Raw genomic sequence first — 23246 nt, forward strand, 5'->3', positions numbered from 1 at the left:
ACCAAAAAGCTCATTTTAGTTTAAGATATTTTAGGATGTAGACAATTTTGACTTTGGCTGTGGTAACTAGTGACAAGCGGTCAGTAGTTTAAAATTTGATGTGACAACGTTGACGTCACGTGATCCAACATGGCGGCGCTTGCGTCCTTGATGTTCAAGTCCAGAGCAGGTAAAATATACACATTACAATTTATTTGCGTTAATTCAAACCTCTCTATGAAACACACTAATATACGTCAATGACGCTCATTTATTGTAAAGTTACCAAGCTGGATAACGTGTTTTTGAAGCTAGCTGGTATTAGCCACTCTCTCGTGCCTTCTGCATAGTTTAACCAAATATGTTTTATTTAAGTGGATATATTTTTTAAATTTAACTAGGCAAGTCAGTTAAGAACAAACTCTTATTTACAATCAAGGCTTACCCTGGCCGAACCCGTACAACACTAGGCCAATTGTGTGCAGCCATATAGGACTCCCAATCACGGCCGGATGTATTTTAATTTATTTTACTAGATAAGTCAGTTAAGAAATTATTATTATTTACGACTGCCAAGGAACAGTGGGTTAACTGCCTTGTTCAGGGGCAGAACAACAGATTTTTACCTTGTCAGCGCATGTATTCGATCTAGCAACCTTTCGGTTACTGGCATAACGTTAGGCTACCTGCAGATGTGATGCAGCCTGGATTCGAACTAGGCATTGCAGTGTCTTAGACCACTGCGCCACTCGGGAGCCCACGGGTTTTGTTCGTCGAGGTCCTGCAAACCGTTCCAATATATCCTCAACGCTGTCTTCGAAGGCATTATCACTTTTATACCATGAGTTACCAACATATTAAAATAATGATTGACATCTTTTCATTAAACTTTATTTTGACTAATTTACTCATACTATTTAATCCTTCTGCAAGATAGTCCCCACACAAATCTAGGGTTGCTGAACAACGACCCAGTTGTTCAGTCTTTTTGTTTTGTATCTAAGGTTGTTCATTGAACCCAGTCATTCATTCTAAATGTTCCATTGTCATCCAGGCTGGCAACTTTCTTATCCCTTGCTTGCTAGCTAGCCAACTACGGGTAATTTAGTCAAGTCAAAAAAGTGCAGCCAGAATAACAGCAAAGTAGCCGCACTTGCATTGGCATAGAAAATGTGCTCACTCGTCAGGTCACTGTTATTCAGAGGAGCTAGCCAACGACACAGCAACAGTAACACAATCACCTCAATCGGAAGCTGGAAAAGCTGCAAATGAGCTACTTTTCATTTTACTTAAAAAAAACATATATATCCATAAAAATGGTGCCAGCTGATTCATGATTTCGACTGGCTGAGACACTGCCTGTCTGTCTCATCCCGACTCCCGACACGTTCATTACTATGTGACAGCAGGAGATCGAATTTGAATATTGAAACAATGTTGCAAATGTCGGAGAGGGACAGCAAGGTTTATACAAATCTCCCTGTTGAAAACAAAATGTTCGTCTAAAATATATGTGAGAATGTCTATATGCTTTTTATAGTGGAGATCCAGTTTATAAATTGCCTGGCTGGGCTGATGAGACAGTGGATTGCGCAGTCAAATGGAACAGAGTAAATGGGCCTTTTAACATAATAGATTTAGCGGTGGCAACTTGTGGAATAGACACTGTCTGGAATGCAGTTTTAACCAATCAGCATTCAGGATTAGACCCACCCATTGCATAAAACTAAGACCACAGCCTGTCACTTCCAATGGGAACAAATGAGTCATAGTAGACAGAACAAGCAAAGACGTGGGCAGAGCCAAGCACAAGCTAGCGAGAGCCTATTGGTGTGTTCTAGCCAACATTTGTATATTTCCGTTAGGCAACGCCTACCCTGTGAAGTGCGCAATAAATCGATTCGCATTTGCACTCCAAAACAATGCATTTAAAAATAAAAATAAATTTGTGAAAGGGTAAAGTCAACAAAACTTTGTCCACTCTGTTCAAAAACATTTTGGTTTTCGGAACAGAACTGTATTGAGATCAAATGTTTGATGATTGAGAATGTGCAAAATGTTGGACAAAATCCAAAGTATCTTAAAATGGTCATAGTGATGTAGAATACACAACCAAATGATCCAGGTGTGCTAGATATAAAGATTATAAATGATTCACACAATTGTGGTAAGAATGTGCCCAAAAAGCTGTCTGAATTGCTGATTTCTGAAGATGTCATTATCAATAATTGAAATATTTAATCTTCAAATGTCTAAAATGGATATGTACAAGTGAATAGTCATGGATGTGAGCTGATTAAAATATGCAATATTGTCCTATGAACCACTTTCATAAAACAGAGGACCAGAAACTTGTAAAATTCCATAAGAATGCCAATACGTTTTAACCAAATATCTTGATGATGAGAGCAGAAAAACATTACACATAGTTAGTTTTAATTCAGATGTATTCTTATTATGGGGCTATAGCAGATTGGTCTGTTACTAGAGTACTAAAATTTATATAATTGTCCACAACAGGCCCAACATTGGATTTTACTACAATGTAATGGAATGTACAGGAAAGGTTTATAGTCATCATAATGAAAACAGTTAAAGGATAACATTGTTTATAATTTGAATCAGCCCACATGATTATTTACATGTATAAATCTATTTTACATGTTTGAAGATGAAGTATTGCAATTAAGGATTTAAACATTCTAAAATTAGTGATTCGGCCAGCTTTTTGGACACATTCTTACCACAATTATGTGAATAATTTACCATCTTTACAATGTGGCACACCTGGCTCATTTGGTTGTGTATTCTACATCACTATGAACATTTTAAGATATTATTGGGCATGCTACAATTATATTTCATACAGGTATGGTCATGCGCAATTGAGCCAATAACAGTTGTTTGGCGGCCATATTGGGTAAAGGTTTCTGTGGGGTTGATACATGAATCCTGTGATGGCCCTGTATCTACAAATCTTTTTTAAACCCTGTTCTAGCTGTGTGTCTGTGAAATGTGGTGCCTCTATCACCAAAGTTACAATCCAAAAACATAGCTGCCCCACTACATGGAATTCTATGGCTAAGCTTCCAACATTCAAATGTCAATGGCAGAATATGGGTTATTTTTTTAATAATAGTTGTAGCTGGTGCTTTCAGAGTTGGTTATATTATATATAATTTGAAAGGTCATTTTAATGACAAAGATTAAAGTGTATCAGGGTTTCCATTGTTAAAGCAATTTATACAGGTACATTTAGTAAATTTGCCAGTGGCATACCAAGTGAAAACTACTGGCCCGAAGGAGAGTATTACTGGCCCGGCCAAGATCACAGGAAAGCACACAGAATTTCAATCATGGGTGGTTTCATTTGCAGTCTGGGCAAGTAACCAACCATGCAATCTGATATTTAAATCGATTGTTTGAAAAACTAAAATAACACCATCCCCCCTCAATGATGACGCTTTGATGAAAAACAATATATTTAGGGCCTGCACAAAGCCAAATATACACTGGAGTTTCTTACCAAGACGACGTTAAACATTCCTGAGTGGCCTAGTTACAGTTTAATATTACATTTACATATGTATTCAGACCCTTTACTCAGTACATTGTTGAAGCACCTTTGGCAGCGATTACAGCCTTGCGTCTTCATGGGTATGACGCTTCAAGCTTGGCACACCTGTATTTGGGGAGTTTCTCTCATTCTTCTCTGCTGATCCTCTCAAGCTCTGTCAGGTTGGATGGGTAGCATCGCTGCACAGCTATTTTCAGGTCTCTACAGAGATGTTCGATCGAGTTCAAGTCCTGGCTCTGGCTGGGCCACTCAAGGACATTTAGAGCCACTCCTGTGTTGTCTTGGCTGTGTGCTTAGGGTTGTTGTTCTGTTGGAAGGTGAACCTTCACCCCAGTCTAAGGTCCGGAGCGCTCTGAATCAGGTTTTCATCAAGGATCTCTCTGTACTTTGCTCCATTCATCTGTCCCTTGATCCTGACTAGTATCCCAGTCCCTGTGCTGAAAAACATCCCCACAGCATGATGCTGCCACCACCGTGCTTCACCGTAGGGATGGTGCCAGGTTTCCTCCAGACGTGACGTTTGGCATTCAGGCCAAGGAGTTCAATCTTGGTTTCATCAGACCAGAGAATCTTTTTTCTCATGGTCTGAGAGTCCTTTTGGTGCCTTTTGGCAAACTCCAAGCGGGCTGTCATGTGCCTTTTAATGAGGAGTGGCTTCCGTCTGGTCACTCTACCATAAAGGCCTGATTGGTGGAGTGCTGCAGAGATGGGTGTCCTTCTGGAAGGTTCTCCCATCTGCATAGAGAAACTCTGGAGCTCTTTCAGTGACCTTTAGGTTATGGTCACCTCCCTGACCAAGGCCCTTCTCCCCCGATTGCTCAGTTTGGCCAGGTGGCCAGCTTTAGGAAGAGTCTTGGTGGATCCAAACTTCTTCCATTTAAGAATGATGGAGGCCACTGTGTTCTTTGGGAACTTCAATGCTGCAGAATTGTTTTGGTACCTTTCCCCAGATCTGTGCCTATCAATCCTGTCTACGGAGCTCTAAGTTCAATTCCTTCGACCTCATGGCTTGGTTTTTGCTCTGAAATGCCCTGTCAACAGTGGGACCTTAATGTATAGAGACAGATGTGTGCCTTTCCAAATCATGTCCAATCAATTTAATATACCACAGGTGGACTCCAATCAAGTTGTAGAAACATCTCAAGGATGATCAATGGAAACAGGATCCACCTGAGCTCAATTTTGAGTCTCATAGCAAAGGGTCTGAACACTTATGTAAATAAGGTATTTCTGTTTTGAATTTTTAATGCATTTGCAAAAAAATCTACAAACCTGTTTTTGCTTTGTTATTATGGGGTATTGTGTGTAGATTGAGGATACATTTTTTTTTAACCATTTTAGAATAACACTAACGTTACAATGTGGAAAAAGTCAAGGGGTCTGAAATCAAATCAATAAAATTTGTTTTGAATACTTTCCAAATGCGCTGTATGTATTGACTCGGGTGTGAATATTTATATCAATTAGATTTCTGTATTTCATTTTCAGTAAGTGTGCAAACATTTCTAAAAGCTTGTTTTCACTTTGTCATTATGAGTTATTGTGGGTAGATGGGTAAGAAAAATAATCAATTTTGAATTCAGGCTGTAACACAAAATATGGAAAGTCAAGGGGTATGAATACTTTCTGAAGGCACTGTAATAGCCAGACGCTGCAGTGCTGCCCAAATGCTCTGTCCAAACGCAAATATACCTCGCTTGTGTTATGATTTTGAAACTTTCATATAAGCGAGAGAATTTTACAAAATCAAAAGATACTTACTGTACGCAGTTTGGCAAAGCTGCACCCGGCTGTGTTGATAAGAACACCAGCTGAAAACGTGGAATGAGATGGCCCAATGGAAATGCGAGCCCAAGGTGAGAAGAGGTGTTGTACCTCTGCTTGGAGGCTGTGTTATTGAAAACAACTTTGCTAAACTACGAACACCAAGTGTTTTAAAGATTATTTCTCATAGAAATGAAAGTTAAGTTCCAAAGGTTTCCAAAACCGCATTGCAAGCAAGGATTTATATATCAATGCTGGGCCAACTGTGCGCCGCCCAAATCACAGCCGGTTGTGATACAGCCTGGAATCGAACCAGGGTCTGTAGTGGCATCTCTATTGCTGAGATGCAGTGCCTTAGACCGCTGCACCACTCGTGAGCCCTATATACACATCAATTACACTACAAATCTAAACTCAGCAAAAAAAGAAACTTCCTCACTGTCAACTGCGTTTATTTTCAGCAAACTTAACATGTGTAAATATTTGTATGAACATAAGATTCAACAACTGAGACATAAACTGAACAGGTTCCACATATATGTGGCTAACAGACATGAAATAATGTGTCCCTGAACAAAGGGGGGTCAAAATCAAAAGTAACAGTCAGTATCTGGTGTGGCCACCAGCTGCATTAAGTACTGCAGTGCATCTCCTCCTCATGGACTGCACCAGATTTGCCAGTTGTTGCTGTGAGATGTTACCCCACTCTTCCACCAAGGCACCTGCAAGTTCCTGGACATTTCTGGTGGGAATGGCCCTAGCCTTCACGGTGTAACGCTCCTTCCTTTGACGATAAACGCGAATCCGACCATCACCCCTGGTGAGACAAAACCGCTACTCATCGGTGGAGAGCACTTTTTGCCAGTCCTGTCTGGTCCAGCGACGGTGGGTTTGTGCCCATAGGCAACGTTGTTGCTGGTGATGTCTGGTGAGGACCTGCCTTACAACAGGCCTACAAGCCCTCAGTCCAGCCTCGAAGAGTTGTTGTTGCCATCCTGTACTTGTCCTTCAGGTGTGATGTTCGGATGTACCGATCCTGTGCAGGTGTTGTTACACGTGGTCTGCCACTGCGAGGACCATCGACTGTCCGTCCTGTCTCCCTGTAGCGCTGTCTTAGGCGTCTCACAGTACGGACATGGCAATTTATTGCCCTGGCCACATCTGCAGTCCTCATGCCTTCTTGCAGCATACCTAAGGCACATTCACACAGATGAGCAGGGACCCTGGGTATCTTTCTTTTGGTGTTTTTCAGAGTCAGTAGAAAGGCCTCTTTAGTGTCCTAAGTTTTCATAACTGTGACCTTAATTGCCTACCGTCTTTAAGCTGTTAGTGTCTTAACGACCGTTCCACAGGTGCATGTTCATTAATTGTTTATGGTTCATTGAACAAGCATGGGAAACCGTGTTTAGACCCTTTACAAAGAAGATCTGTGAAGATATTTGGATTTTTACGAATTATCTCTGAAATACAGGGTCCTGAAAAAGGAATGTTTATTTTTTGCTATATCAATTACACAATACATATCTATATACACATCTATATACATATCTATAAACACCAATTACACTATACACATCAATTCACCAAAAATCCTGAAATTACCTTCTCCAACTACAAAATTTTCTGACAATATAGAACTGCCTAACGGGGCGGAGTTAGCCTGCAGCGTTCCGTCATACTATCCAGGTCTGTGCCCAAACAATTCTGTGCCAACCTTTCCAGAAACAAGTCTTTCACCGTTGCCGCTTGTTATAGACCCCCCTCAGCTCCCAGCTGTGCCCTGGACACCATATGTGAATTGATTGCCCCCCATCTATCTTCAGAGTTCGTACTGTTAGGTGACCTAAACTGGGATATGCTTAACACCACGGCCGACCTACAATCTAAGCTAGATGCCATCAATCTTACACAAATTATCAAGGAACCTACCAGGTACAACCCTAAATCCGTAGCCATGGGCACTCTCTTAGATATCATCCTGACCAACTTGCCTTCTAAATACAACTCTGCTGTCTTCAATCAGGATCTCCGCAATCACTGCCTCATTGCCTGTGTCCGTAATAGGTCCGCGGTCAAACGACCACCCCGCATCACTGTCAAACGCTCCCTAAAACACTTCAGCGAGCAGCCCTTTCTAATCGAACTGGCCCGGGTATCCTGGAAGGATATTGACCTCATCTCGTCAGAAGAGGATGTCTGGTTGCTCTTTAAAAGTGCTTTCCTCACCATCTTAAATAAGCATGCCCCATTCAAAACATTTTTTAAACTAAGAACAGATATAGCCCTTCGTTCACCCCAGACTTGACTGCCCTTGACCAGCACAAAAACATCCTGTGGCATACTGCACTAGCATCGAATAGCCCCCGCGATAGGCAACTTTTCAGGGAAGTCAGGGACCAATATACACAGTCAGTTAGGAAAGCTAAGGCTAGCTTTGTCAAACAGAAATTTGCATCCTGTAGTACTAATTCCAAAAAGTTTTGGGACACAGTAAAGTCCATGGAGAATAAGAGCACCTCCTCCCAGCTGCCCACTGCACTGAGGCTAGGAAACACTGTCACCACCGATAAATCTACGATAATCAATCATTTCTATAAGCATATTTCCCCCTGCAGCAACTTGCCCAAATCTAGACAGCTGATGTTCTGAAAGAGCTGCAAAATATGGATCCCTACAATCTGAACCTTCTCTTTCTAAAATTATCTGCCGAAATTGTTGCAACTCCTATTACTAGCCTGTTCAACCTCTCTTTCGTATCGTCTGAGATCCCCAAAGATTGGAAAGCTGCTGCGGTCATCCCCCTCTTCAAAGGGGGAGACACTCTGGGGGAGACACTCTAGGCCCAAACTGTTATAGACCTATATCCATCCTGCCCTGCCTTTCTAAAATATTTGAAAGCCAAGTTAACAAACAGATCACTAACCATTTTGAATCCCACTGTACCTTCTCCATTATGCAATCTGGTTTCTGAGCTGGTCATGAGTGCACCTCAGCCATGCTCAAGGTCCTAAACGATATCATAACCACCATCGATAAAAGACAGTATTGTGCAGCCATCTTCATTGACCTGGCCAATGCTTCCGACACTCAATCACCGCATTCTTATCGGCAGCCTCAACAGCCTTGGTTTCTCAAATGACTGCCTCGCCTGTATCACAAACTACTTATCAGATAGAGTTCAGTGTGTCAAATTGGAGGGCCTGTTTTCCGGACCTCTGGCAGTCTCTATGGGGGTGCCATAGGGTTAAATTCTCGGGCCGACTCTTTTATCTGTATATATCAATGATGTCGCTCTTGCTGCTGGTGATTCTCTGATCCACCTCTACGCAGACGACACCATTCTGTATACTTCTGGCCCTTCTTTGGACACTGTGTTAACTAACCTCCAGATGAGCTTCAATGCCATACAACACTCCTTCCGTGGCCTCCAACTGCTTTTAAATGCTAGTAAAACTAAATGCATGCTCAACCGATTGCTGCCCACACCTGCCCGCCCGACAAGCAACACTACTCTGAACTGTTCTGACTTAGAATATGTGGACAACTACAAATACCTAGGTGTCTGGTTAGATTGTATACTCTCCTTTCAGACTCACATTAAGCAGCATCTCCAATCCAAAATTAAATCTAGAATCGTCTTTCTATTTCGCAACAAAGCCTCCTTCACTCATGCTGCCAAACATACCCTCGTAAAACTGACTATCCTACCGATCCTTGACTTTGGCGATGTCATTTACAAAATAGTCTCCAACACTCTACTCAGAAAACTGGATGTAGTCTATCACAGCGCCACCCGTTTTGTCACCAAAGCCCCATATTCTACCCACCACTGTGACCTGTATGCTCTCGTTGGCTGGAAATTGCTACATAATCGTTGCCAAATCCACTGGCTCCAGGTCATCTATAAGTATTTTCTAGGTAAAGCCCCGCCTTATCTCAGCTCACTGGTCACTATAGCAACACCTGCCCGTATCACGTGCTCCAGCAGGTATATTTCACTGGTCATCCCCAAAGCCAACACTCCCTTTGGCCGCCTTTCCTTCCAGTTCTCTGCTGCCAATGACTGGAACGAATTGCAAAAATCACTGAAGTTGGAGACTTATATCTCCCTCTCTAACTTTAAGCATCAGCTGTCAGAGCAGCTTACCAATCACTGTACCTGTACATAGCCAATATGTAAATAGCACACCCAACTACCTCATCCCCATATTGTTATTTATCTTCTGGCTCTTTTGCACCCCAGTATGTCTACCTGCACGTCATCTGCACATCTATCACTCCAGTGTTTAATTGCTAAATTATTTCACGTCTATGGCCTATTTATTGCCTTACCTCCGTAATCTTCTACATTTGCACACACTGTACATAGATTTTTATATTGTGTTATTGACTATAAGTTTGTTTATGTGTAACTCTGTGTTGTTTTTGTCGCACTGCTTTGCTTTATCTTGGCCAGGTCGCAGTTGTTAATGAGAACTTGTTCTCAACTGGCCTACCTGGTTAAATATAGGTTAAATTAAAAAAAATACACAATACGTATCAATATACACATCAATTACACTATTCACACATCAATTACACTATACATATCTATATATACGTCAATTACACAATACATATCTATATTAGAGGTCAACCGATTATGATTTTTCAACGCCGATACCGATTATTGGAGGACCAAAAAAAGCCTATACCGATTAATTGGCCGATTTTTTTTTTTGGGGGGGGGGGGGGAATAATGACAATTACAACAATACTGAATGAACACTTATTTTAACTTAATATAATACATCAATAAAATCAATTTAGCCTCAAATAAATAATGAAGCATGTTCAATTTGGTTTAAATAATGCAAAAACAAAGTGTTGGAGAAGAAAGTAAAAGTGCAATATGTGCCATGTAAGAAAGCTAACGTTTAAGTTCCTTGCTCAGAACATGAGAACATATGAAAGCTGGTGGTTCCTTTTTAACATGAGTCTTCAATATTCCCAGGTAGGAAGTTTTAGGTTGTAGTTATTATAGGAATTATAGGACTATTTCTCTCTATACGATTTGTATTTCATATACCTTTGACTATTGGATGTTCTTATAGGCACTTTAGTATTGCCAGTGTAACAGTATAGCTTCCATCCCTCTCCTCGCCTCTACCTGGGCTCGAACCAGTAACACATCGACAACAGCCACCCTCGAAGCAGCGTTACCCATGCAGAGCAAGGGGAACAACTACTCCAAGTCTCAGAGCGAGTGACGTTTGAAACGCTATTAGCTAGCTAGCTAGCCATTTCACATCGGTTACACCAGCCTAATCTCGGGAGTTGATAGGCTTGAAGTCATAAACAGCACAATGCTTGAAGCATTGCGAAGAGCTGCTGGCAAAACGCACGAAAGTGCTGTTTGAATGAATGCTTACGAGCCTGCTGGTGCCTACCATCGCTCAGTCAGACTGCTCTATCAAATCATAGACTTAATTATAACATAATAACACACAGAAATACGAGCCTTAGGTCATTAATATGGTCGAATCCGGAAACTATCATCTCGAAAACAAAACGTTTATTCTTTCAGTGAAATACGTAACCGTTCCGTATTTTATCTAACGGGTGGCATCCATAAGTCTAAATATTCCTGTTACATTGCACAACCTTCAATGTTATGTCATTATTACGTAAAATTCTGGCAAATTAGTTCGCAATGAGGCAGGCGGCCCAAACTGTTGCATATACCCTGACTCTGCGTGCAATGAACGCAAGAGAAGTGACACAATTTCACCTGGTTAATATTGCCTGCTAACCTGGATTTATTTTAGCTAAATATGCAGGTTTAAAAATAGATACTTCTGTGTATTGATTTTAAGAAAGGCATTGATGTTTATGGTTAGGTACACGTTGGAGCAACGGCAGTCCTTTTTCGCGAATGCGCACCGCATCGATTATATGCAATTTAGGACACGCTAGATAAACTAGTAATATCATCAACCATGTGTAGTTATAACTAGTGATTATGATTGATTGTTTTTTATAAGATAAGTTTAATGCTAGCTAGCAACTTACCTTGGCTTCTTACTGCATTCGCGTAACAGGCAGGCTCCTCATGTGAGGCAGGTGGTTAAAGCGTTGGACTAGTTAACCGTAAGGTTGCAAGATTGAATCCCTGAGCTGACAAGGTAAAAATCTGTCGTTCTGCCCCTGAACAAGGCAGTTAACCCACCATTCCTAGGCCGTCATTGAAAATAAGAATGTTTTCTTAACTGACTTGCCTAGTTAAATAAAGATTTTTTTTTAAACTATAGTTTGTTAGCAAGAAATTTGTCGAGTGGTTGAAAAACGACTTTTAATGACTCCAACCTAAGTGTATGTAAACTTCCGACTTCAACTGTATATACACATCAATTACACTATACACATCTATATACACATCAGTTACACTATACACTTCTATATACACATCAATTACACTATACAAGAAAAGCAAACACAAAACGCGACAAGCAAAACACAATATGAATATGGAACCACCACATTCTTCAGTAAAAAGGCCCCCTAAACATCCGCCTGAATTGCACTAGAGACACCAACTCCACCAACTTGTACTTTTGGAGATCATTTCACAAACTAAAAACAGATTTACCTAACTCATGTCTACTTTATGATACAAAATGCAATGATGTGTACTGAACCTATCACCTGTAATAAAGTGCTATGATAAACTGTGTCCAATGGCTTCAATAGTGTCCAACTGTGGTCCATATTTTCAGCTGAGAACTCTAAGAGGAGGCTGTAAAGCCCCCTTGGTGTCTCGAGCTAATTTATTCCCAACATGACCATGCTATCCAGTCCCTGAACAGCAGGAACACTTATAGTAGACGAAAACCTAAATGTCCTTTGTCTGTCACGAATGTTGATAAAAATTCTATTTGAACTTACTCTACAAATTGTCTATGGGGTTGGTACGTTATAGGGTTGAACTTTAGACAACCTTTCCAAAGGAACATATTATTAAAGACTTTGTTGTAGACCCACTTCCTCTCTGCTTTCCTCATGTGAAAATAAAAGTACTCCACAAGTTATTGCTTGTTTGTGCATATATGGCACACGTACAGGACTTTTATTTCGACATGAGGTAAGCAGCGAGGAAGTGGGTCTACAATAGATCGATGTTTTGTCTCAAATTCCACCCTATATAGGGAAAGGGATGGGGCCGAAGACATGGATGTCGATTAAGGCAGCCCCCCCCCCCCCCCCCGTACTCTCTGATTCAGAGGGGTTGGGTTAAATGCGGAAGACACATTTCAGTTGAATGCATAAGAACCAACGCTATGGACATTTGCTAATGTAAGTTCAAATATAATTTTATTCAACACTCGTGATAGACAAGACGTTTAGGTTTTCGTCTATGTAGTAATGTGTGGCCATGCTGTCCAGGGATTGGATAGCATGGTCAAGTCGGGACTATGACTGGTGTATCAGGCTACTAGTAACCTACATTGGAAAGAAGTTGCTAACATAACATGAGCATCACAAATGGTATTGAACAGCCCACTGCCTTCATACAAGCCAGACAGTCATTTATCAACTGTATTGACTGTTTCAAATGTATCCCCTTGCTACAACTGCTACAATGTTTCCAAGCTACAATGTTAACTCAACAAAATTGCAGGTCTTCTGCTCCCTTGCCAGTCCTCTCTTGTGGACTGGGTGCGCTTTGCATCCAAGAAGGCAGGCGGTAGCAGCAAGAACCTCGGGGGAAAGAGTCCCGGTCGCAGATATGGCTTCAAGAAAACAGACGGTAGCTACGTGAATGCTCTTATTTGTCAGTATGCTATGCTTAGTTCTGACATCTCTGTGAGGTGCATGTTATGTATTTTGATCTTACACACGTCATGTTTGCATCATCTAACACTTCTGTTTTGTTGGCATCCACCTTCAGGGAACTATGTCCATGCTGGCAACATCCTAGCAACACAGAGGCTCATGCGGTGGCAACCAGGAGCACATGTAAGGTTTCCCACTTTCACTGTTAATATCCTGAGGTGTATTCATCACATGCACATCATAGCAAATAGTTTAGCACCGCAGCTAAATGTTTTGCAACAGAAACATTTTACTCCAACCAGAAAACTTTTTGGAAGTTTCTTTTAGACAAATTTAGGTAGGTCCCTCCTTGTTTCATTTGATTCCGTTTGGTTCCTAGTGAATACACCCCTGGAAGCCTTCAAATGTCTGCAGGTCGCCGGTTGATTGTCAACTAATCTCTCTCACACTCTATCACCCACCTCTCTCTCTCAGGTGGGGATTGGAACCAACAACACCCTTTATGCCCTGGAGGATGGCATTGTCAGGTTCACTAAGGAGGTGTATGTTCCAGCTCCACGCAGCACTGAGACATTCAAGGTCATCACCAAGCTGCCCACGGGAACTGTGCTCTACAAGACCTTTATCAACATAGTGCCCAACAAACAAGAGGGCAAGTTCAAACTGGTTGGCATGTTCTAAAGACTGATGACTCATTCATATTCCACCCTGTGAAAGCTCAAACCCTACTTTTTCTATGGACTTGGCGGATTGAAAGGTTCTGTTCAACCGCGGACTCCTTTGTCGTGAATGTTGTGGAACTGAGCTGCTGTGTGGTGAGGAGGATTCTGGAAGTTCTGAGGGAATTCCTCAAAGCTTCCTGTGTTGTTGTGGTGACCGTTGCCATATTGTCATTGATCCTGCACAATTTGACTATGGTCGAAAGTTTAATCAACAGGCACCTACCTGACTTATTGTGCTGTAAGAAAGAACTCCATCCAATAAAGTTTTTTATAAACTGGGTGGTTTGAGCCCTGAATGCTGATTGGTATTTTTACTGCTCTAATGATGTTGGTAACCAGTTTATAATAGCAATAAGGCACCTCGAAGGTTTGTGGTATATGGCCGCTCCGCTTTGCGTTGTGCCTAAGAACAGCCCTTAGCCGTGGTATATTGGCCATATACCACACCCCTTCGTGCCTTATTGCTTAAATATATAATCATGACATCAGCAGTCTGTTATGGGCATTGTAAGCTTAGTCAATGGAACAATTTCATGTGTATCCAAAAGTATTTAATTTTTGGGAATATTTTTGTATCATCTGGGGAAAAAACTCTGTATGGTTGACAAGGAAAACATGAAACCACCCCTTTATCAAGTGTGTGTGGTCTATAGTTCCTGAACTAACCACAGGGTGTTTCAAGGCTTAACATCAGAGTTTTTCCCCTCTGATTTCTCCAAACAGGCCACAGAGGGATAATGTGAAGCAAAAAAAATACTACAAAGCAGAGGGAAGTAATATATCACAGTTTTTAGCATCAGACTGTACTCTAAAGAACTCTCCTCAATAATTTACTCTCAGCCCCATGTGGTCTCTTAAAGCAACTAGCTCTTTCACATAATTTTGTGTTGATGACACCGGTTCAAGAGACGTTGGGTGTTGACTGGTAACCATTAACTAAAATTTGTATCAGGGGAATTTTGTGTAAACCCATTCACAATCACCAGGATTGACCCATTTTAGAGAAAAACAAGAAACTCCAAATAGACACCCATGGCAGGATGTGTGTAGTATTCCCCAAACATTTTACAGATCATTTTTTACTCTGAGTTTAAGTAATGTGCCATGTTTTTTGTGTGTTGTTTTTAGAGTATGAGTTACAGATAGCATGAATGGTATTTCAACTCCTCTCATAGTGGTATGCAGGGGAGTGTGGAGTACATTCAGAAACCCTTGGTGCTTTCACCATAAAACGACAGCTTGTCAAAACATGTATGATGGAGGCCCTCTCTAATAACTGATGAGTGCTGTAGTTGAGATACATCATGTACAAAAATATAGTATGTGTTATGAGAGTTAAGGGAGGATAATGTACAGTACACACGAGTTGGGGGGGGGGGGGGATAACTCTGCAAAGAGGGAGAGGTCAAATGAGGTTGCTACTCCCTCCACTGATTGACTCACTATCTAGGTTATGGACATATTTGTACCTGGTAGAGAGAAACAGATGAACAGAAGCAGGAGTGTATTCCCTTTTGATATCTTGACACTATATATTATATTAATCCTCATCAAATTGATATAGCTCAAGTTAATACAAATATTTTTTATTTAAGTGCATAGTTCAGCTATTTCATTTAAGCGCATAGGTAATTTAAGCGCATAGGTATTTTAAGTGCATAGTTTACTTTTACTTATTTTTTGGATTTGGGTAGGACATAATATGAATGTTTTGCATAGTTACGTATCTCAGTCTAAAAACGCATTGAGAAACCCCATTCCAGTTTAGTCCAGAAGGTAAAACGTCAGGGTCATGGTGAGTTTCTCTGCATAGTTAGTTTGACCTGGTTAACCGTCCCTGAGTGAACACACCCTGCATCCCAAATGGCACACTATTCCCTATGTAGTGCACTACTTTTGACAATTAGGATGCCATTTGGTACACAGACATTGTCTGTCTCAGTAGTGTTAATAATTTGTGATGCATTCAACCACAACAGCTCTCTGGTCTGGCCCTACACTCAAAGACATGTACTGATATTAGGTAGCTAAGTATTCATAGCTCAGTGTTCTTTTGTAACAAGGGGATTTTGATTTTTCATTAACACGTTCAACCCGAGACAATGTCATTGTTTTGTGGTTGTCTACGACTTTGAACATTGTGATGAAGCATCAGATGTCTGCTGCTGAGGTGCAGATGTCACCTTTCCACACACTGGAGCATGTCTAGAGTTTGAAATGTAGGCTTATTTGATTATCTCAGGGGTGTCAAACTCATTTTGCACCAGGGGCCGCATTCACCGAGGTCCAGAGGGGCGCATTTAAAATCCATTCTATTTCCTCACCGTCATAATGTGCAAAAAATAGTCCTATATCAATAACTTTTTGAATTTGTGATGCTCCCTGACTGTCAAGCTTTCACAAGCTGGACAGAGTGAAGAGACTATAAAAGTATGTCCATTATAATTTCTACACAGTTTAGATTTTGTTTTAGTCATTTCAATGTCAATTGAAAGTTTTTCCCCAGATATTTTCTTTTACTCAAACAACCAGTGGGCCGGATTGAATGGAGTTGCGGGCCGGATCCAACCCGCAGGTCGCATGTTTGACACCCCTGATATAACTGATGAATGATATCATTGCCAGTGGCAGGATATCAAGCCATTTACAGTGTACAGTCATGTTTAAACCACTCGCTACTCCAACTGATGACGGTCAGAGCCGAGAGTGGTCTCAGGATCACAAACTGAGTGAAACTGAGTCATGCATTATCATGACAATGTCTCTTTCTTTGTTGATATTTCTTCTTTCCTCTTGCCAATGGTGTGAAAGTGAGTCTGGTTAAATTGCTGAGTTGAAAACCAGTCGTGCTCCTGTCCTCAAGGAGCCCCTGATCTAGACAGAGAGGGATTCCCGAATGGGGTTCTAAATAGGCTAGTGAGGTGAGGGAGCTGCCTCTATTGTCACTGTGTGTTCAAGGCTAGAGGGGGAGAGAGGGAGGTCTGAGGGAAATGTCTCCACAGACTAGGTCTTCAGAGGAAATGACCATGGACTGGCGAACAGTCTCCTCATACGTCGGAGGAGGCTGTAGGTACAGAGACATTTTATGAGGAAATATTTACTGTAATAAATGTTCTGTATGAATACATCAACATCCTTCCACAGCTTCATTGATGTAAATGAGAATGTGTTCTTAGTCAACTAATTTATACAGTGATTAATTGGACCAGAACATAGGAGTGACTTACCGCCGTTTCAAACTGTGTGGGGCTGAGCCCAAAGCGGTCGGCTATCATGGAGTGGATCTGTCTCTGGCGGTCCTTCTTACAGACGCTCTAATAGGATGGCAGGCGGGGCAGGGGCCCATCCAGGTGGTAGCTGCTCGGCTTACCGATGATAAACAGCCTTCCTGGAAGCTGCAGACACACAAGCAAACATGTTTATATTATATCACATTATCTATTTTTCAAAATGGTTGATCTGATTGGTCAAAAGACCAATAAGTGGAAAAAGATCCGAATTGGGCTGCCTGTGTAAATTACAGTGATGAGGTACATCAAAGTCAATATTTTCTCCTCAGTATAAGGACAACTGAAATCAAATGGTGCTGGGCATCAATAACACTGTGAAAGCAGCTCAGATGGTTATTCAATAGAGATGATAATAGGGAAAAATGAATGAATGGATAATATCTCTGTGGGTAATACTATGTAAATAGAGAGGCTTTTTTTCACCTGGGACCCCACATTTCCGTGGGTCATGGCAACAGTCTGTTCATCATAGGGATACCCTACTAGAGACTGTCTGATGTTGTACTGGGGTGGAGCGTCCTGGGTAGAGAGAGAAGATAGGCAAGAGTGGTTAGTCTGTCTACACTACAGTGGAGAATTGTCCTACATTTTACCTAAGTTCTGTCTGTGTAAAATAAAGTTATTCTGTTCTATTCTATCTTTACAAGTAGTAAGGCTGCAGCAAAAACAAAGACATGAACAGTTCAATGCAAATGTCCAATTAACCTCAAGTTAAGTTACTAGGTGATGATTGAGCAACTTTTTAAATATATATTTTTTATTTCACCTTTATTTAACCAGGTAGGCTAGTTGAGAACAAGTTCTCATTTACAACTGCAACCTGGCCAAGATGAAGCAAAGCAGTGCGACACAAAAAACAACACCGAGTTACACATGGAATAACAAACATACAGTCAATAATACAATAGAAAAAGTCTATATATAGTATGTGCAAACGAGGTAGGATAAGGGAGGTAAGGCAATGAATAGGCCATAGTGGCTAAATAATTACAATTTAGCAATTAAACACTGGAGTGATAAATGTGCAGAAGATGAGTGTGCAAGTAGAGATACGTGGGTGCAAAGGAGCAAAATAAATCAAATAAATAACAGTATGGGGATGAGGTAGTTTGATGGGCTATTTACAGATGGGCTATGTACAGGTGCAGTGATCTGTGAGCTGCTCTGACAGCTGGTGCTTAAAGCTAGTGAGGGAGATATGAGTCTCCAGCTTCAGTGGTTTTTGCAGTTCGTTCCAGTCATTGGCAGCAGAGAACTGGAAGGAAAGGCGGCCGAAGGAGGAATTGGCTTTGGGGGTGACCAGTGAAATATACCTGCTGGAGCGTGTGCTACGGGTGGGTGCTGCTATGGTGACCAGTGAGCTGAGATAAGGCGGGGCTTTACCTAGCAAAGACTTATAGATGACCTGGAGCCAGTTGGTTTGGCAACGAATATGAAGCAAGGGCAAGCCAATGAGTGTAACGGCAGTCTAGCTCTTCCTCCTCCTCTGACGAGTAGAGGAGAGAAGGATCGGAGGACCAATGTGCAGCGTGGTAATTTTCCATGAATTTAATAAACACAAAGACAAGATACTGACAAACTAATACAAAACAACAAACGACTGTGAAGCTACAAACGAAAGTGCAATACACAAACTACTAACGTTAGACATAGACACTATACAAAATAACAAACAAACTAACCGTCACAGTCCTGTGTGGCACAAACACTGACACAGGAAACAACCACCCACAATCCCCAACACAAAACAAGCCACCTATATATGATTCTCAATCAGGGACAACGATTGACAGCTGTCTCTGATTGAGAACCATATTAGGCTGAACACAGAAACAGACGAACTAGACACACAACATAGAATTCCCACCCAGCTCACGTCCTGACCAACACTAAACAAGCAAAACACATACGAACTCTGGTCAGGACGTTACAGTACCCCCCCCCCCTGAGGTGCGGACTCCGAACGCACCCCTAAAACTCAAGGGGAGGGTCTGGGTGGGCATCTGTCCGCGGTGGCGGCTCCGGCGGTGGACGAGGACACCACTCCACCACTGTCTTTGTCCCCCTCCTTAGCGTCCTTTGAGTGGCGACCCTCGCCCACGACCTTGGCCTGAGAATCCTCCCCAAGGCCCCCACATGATTTAGGAGGTAGCTCAGGACAGAAAGGTAGCTCAGGACAGAGAGGTAGCTCAGGACAGAGAGGTAGCTCAGGACAGAGAGGTAGCTCAGGACAGAGAGGTAGCTCAGGACAGAGAGGTAGCTCCGGACTGAATGGCAGCTCCGGACTGAATGGCAGCTCCGGACTGAGTGGCAGCTCATGACTGGAGGGCAGCTCATGACTGGAGGGCAGCTCATGACTGTAGGGCAGCTCATGACTGGAGGGCAGCTCATGACTGGCGGGCAGCTCATGACTGGCGGGCAGCTCATGACTGGCGGGCAGCTCATGACTGGAAGGCAGCTCATGACTGGAAGGCAGCTCATGACTGGAGGGCAGCTCATGACTGGAAGGCAGCTCATGACTGGAGTGCAGCTCATGACTGGAGTGCAGCTCCTGACTGGCTGGCGGCTCTGGCAGCTCCTGACTGGCTGGCGGCTCTGGCAGCTCCTGACTGGCTGGCGGCTCTGGCAGCTCCTGACTGGCTGGCGGCTCTGGCAGCTCCTGACTGGCTGGCGGCTCTGGCGGCTCCTGACTGATGGACGGCTCTAGCGGCTCCTGACTGGCGGACGGCTCTAATGGCTCGGGACAGACGGGCGGCTCTGAAGGCTCGTGGCAGACGGGCGGCTCAGATGGCGCTGGGCAGACGGATGGCTCAGATGGCGCTGGGCAGACGGATGGCTCAAACGGCGCTGGGCAGACGGATGGCTCAAACGGCGCTGGGCAGACGGATGGCTCAGACGGCGCTGGGCAGACGGATGGCTCAGACGGCGCTGGGCAGACGGATGGCTCAGATGGCGCTGGGCAGACGGATGGCTCAGACGGCGCTGGGCAGGCAAGCATTGCAGGCGGCGTTGAGCAGACGAGCAGTACAGGCGACGTTGGACAGACGACCGACTCTGACCTGCTGAGGCGCACAGTAGGCCTGGTGCGTGGTGCCGGAACTGGTGGTACCGGACTGGAGACACGCAGCTCAAGGCTAGTGCGGGGAGCAGGAACAGGGCACACTGGACTCTCGAAGCGCACTATAGGCCTGGTGCGTGGTGCCGGAACTGGTGGTACCGGACTGAGGGCACGCACCCCAGGGCGAGTGCGGGGAGAAGGAACAGTGCGTACAGGGCTCTGGAGACGCACGGGAGGCTTGGTGCGTGGTGCCGGAACTGGTGGTACCGGGCTGGAGACACGCACCACAGGGCTAGTGCGTGGAGGAGGAACAGGGCTCTGGAGACACACAGGAAGCCTGGTGCGTGGTGTTGGCACTGGTGGTACTGGGCTGGGGCGGGAAGGTGGCGCCGGATATACCGGACCGTGCAGGCGTACTGGCTCCCTTGAGCACTGAGCCTGCCCAACCTTACCTGGTTGCATGCTCCCCGTAGCCCGTCCAGTGCGGGGAGGTGGAATAACCCGCACTGGGCTGTGTTGGCGAACCGGGGACACCATGCGTAAGGCTGGTGCCATGTACACCGGCCCGAGGAGACGTACTGGAGGCCAGATATGTAGAGCCGGCTTCATGGCACTTGGCTCAATGCTCAATGCTCAATCTAGCCCGCCCAGTGCGGGGAGGTGGAATAACCCGCACCGGGCAGGAGACACCGTGCGCTCTTCCGCATAACACGGTGTCTGCCCGTACTCCCGCTCTCCACGGTAAGCATGGGAAGTGGGCGCAGGTTTCCTACCTGCCCTCGCCACACTACCCTTTAGCCCCCCCCCCCCCCAAGAAATTTTTGGGGTTTCTTCACGGGCTTCCAGCCACGCTTCCGTGCTGCCTCCTCATACCACCGATCCTGGGCTTTCGCTGCCTCCATCTCCTCCCGAGATCGGCGATTCTCTCCAACCTTAGCCCAGGGTCCTTCTCCGTTCAATATTTGCTCCCATGACCATTCCTCCTGGTACCGCTGCTGCTGTCCGTTGCCACGCTGCTTGATCCTTGTTTGGTGGGTGGTTCTGTAACGGCAGTCTAGCTCTTCCTCCTCCTCTGACGAGGAGAGGAGAGAAGGATCGGAGGACCAATGTGCAGCGTGGTAATTTTCCATGAATTTAATAAACACAAAGACAAGATACTGACAAACTAATACAAAACAACAAACGACTGTGAAGCTACAAACGAAAGTGCAATACACAAACTACTAACGTTAGACATAGACACTATACAAAATAACAAACAAACTAACCGTCACAGTCCTGTGTGGCACAAACACTGACACAGGAAACAACCACCCACAATCCCCAACACAAAACAAGCCACCTATATATGATTCTCAATCAGGGACAACGATTGACAGCTGTCTCTGATTGAGAACCATATTAGGCTGAACACAGAAACAGACGAACTAGACACACAACATAGAATTCCCACCCAGCTCACGTCCTGACCAACACTAAACAAGCAAAACACATACGAACTCTGGTCAGGACGTTACAACGAGAGCATACAGGTCGCAGTGGTGGCTAGTATATGGGGCTTTGGTGACAAAATGGATGGCACTGTGATAGACTGCTGAGTAGAGTGTTGGAGGCTATTTTGTAAATGACATAGCGAAAGTCATGGATCGGTAGGATAGTCAGTTTTACGAGGGTATGTTTGGCAGCATGAGTGAAGGATGCTTTGTTGCGAAATAGGAAGCCGATTCTAGATTTAATTTTGGATTGGAGATGCTTAATGTGAGTCTGGAAGGAGAGTTTACAGTCTAACCACACACCTAGGTATTTGTAGTTGTCCACATATTCTAAGTCAGAACCATCCAGAGTAGTGATGCTGGACGGGCGGGCAGGTGTGGGCAGCGATCGGTTGAAGAGCATGCATTTCGTTTTACTTGCATTTAAGAGCAGTTGGAGGCCACGGAAGGAGAGTTGTATGGCATTGAAGCTCATCTGGAGGTTAGTTAACACAGTGTCCAAAGAAGGGCCAGAAGTATACAGAATGGTGTCGTCTGCGTAGAGGTGGATCAGAGAATCACCAGCAGCAAGAGCGACATCATTGATGTATACAGAGAAAAGAGTCGGCCCGAGAATTGAACCCTGTGGCACCCCCATAGAGACTGCCAGAGGTCCAGACAACAGGCCCTCCGATTTGACACACTGAACTCTGTCTGAGAAGTAGTTGGTGAACCAGGCAAGGCAGTCATTTGAGAAACCAAGGCTGTTGAGTCTGCCGATAAGAATGTGGTGATTGACAGAGCCTTGGCCAGGTCGATGAATACAGCTGCACACTATTGTCTCTTATTGATGGCGGTTATGATATCGTTTAGGACCTTGAGCGTGGCTGAGGTGCACCCATGACCAGCTCGGAAACCAGATTGCATAGCGGAGAAGGTACGGTTGGATTCGAAATGGTTGGTGATCTGTTTATTAACTTGGCTTTCGAAGACCTTAGAAGGGCAGGGTAGGATAGATATAGGTCTGTAGCAGTTTGGGTCTAGAGTGTCTCCCCCTTTGAAGACGGGGATGTCCGCGGCAGCTTTTCAATCTTTGGGGATCTCAGACTATATGAAAGAGAGGTTGAACAGGCTTGGCTATAGAGCTATGATTGAATTCTTCAAGCCAAATAATATACTCCACTAAATTAAAAAGCAGTATTGATCCTTGTCTGATGCATATTATGCAACATAAAAGTGATCTACTACACAATGGAAAATGCCCTGTGCCAAATTCTAAAGTTTTATCCAAAAATCTATTTTCCAAAAATCTAATTTCTTATTCATTCTTTATCCCTGTTGCGGTCTCACAGATACCTTTCTACTACTGATTACAGTGTATGTATTTTAACATGAGACATCATTGTGTACATAATAACACAGCACAATTTCTCATAATCAACATATACTGGTTCAACAAGGAAACAGTGTTGATGTTTTCAATGTAAAATATTGAAATGAATGGAAGGAAGGCAGTGGGAGGAAAATGGGGCTGGAGTATGGCCTTCAATGTAACTGACTAGCATGTGATGC

The 23246-nt window shown here is 43.5% G+C and overlaps 1 protein-coding gene across 1 annotated transcript; it reads left to right on the forward strand.

The window, feature by feature from the left end:
- Positions 1–101: 101 nt before the first annotated feature.
- LOC120045668 (39S ribosomal protein L27, mitochondrial-like) lies at positions 102–14150 on the forward strand. The gene is made up of 4 exons (XM_038990602.1): positions 102–169; positions 12978–13106; positions 13248–13315; positions 13607–14150. Exons 1-4 carry the CDS (start codon positions 130–132, stop codon positions 13811–13813), a joined length of 444 nt encoding a protein of 147 aa, XP_038846530.1. The 5' UTR covers positions 102–129; the 3' UTR covers positions 13814–14150.
- Positions 14151–23246: the final 9096 nt, after the last annotated feature.

Source organism: Salvelinus namaycush, chromosome 4 (genome assembly GCF_016432855.1).
Source record: "Salvelinus namaycush isolate Seneca chromosome 4, SaNama_1.0, whole genome shotgun sequence".
Lineage (NCBI taxonomy): Eukaryota > Metazoa > Chordata > Actinopteri > Salmoniformes > Salmonidae > Salvelinus > Salvelinus namaycush.

What these genes read in the sequence shown, in the direction of transcription:
- LOC120045668 (XM_038990602.1), top strand. Translation starts at nt 130, where the DNA reads ATGGCGGCGCTTGCGTCCTTGATGTTCAAGTCCAGAGCAG. An exon ending in TGGCTTCAAGAAAACAGACG is followed by an intron (nt 13,107 to 13,247) that starts GTAGCTACGTGA and finishes ATCCACCTTCAG; the next exon opens with GGAACTATGTCCATGCTGGC. An exon ending in GGTGGCAACCAGGAGCACAT is followed by an intron (nt 13,316 to 13,606) that starts GTAAGGTTTCCC and finishes TCTCTCTCTCAG; the next exon opens with GTGGGGATTGGAACCAACAA.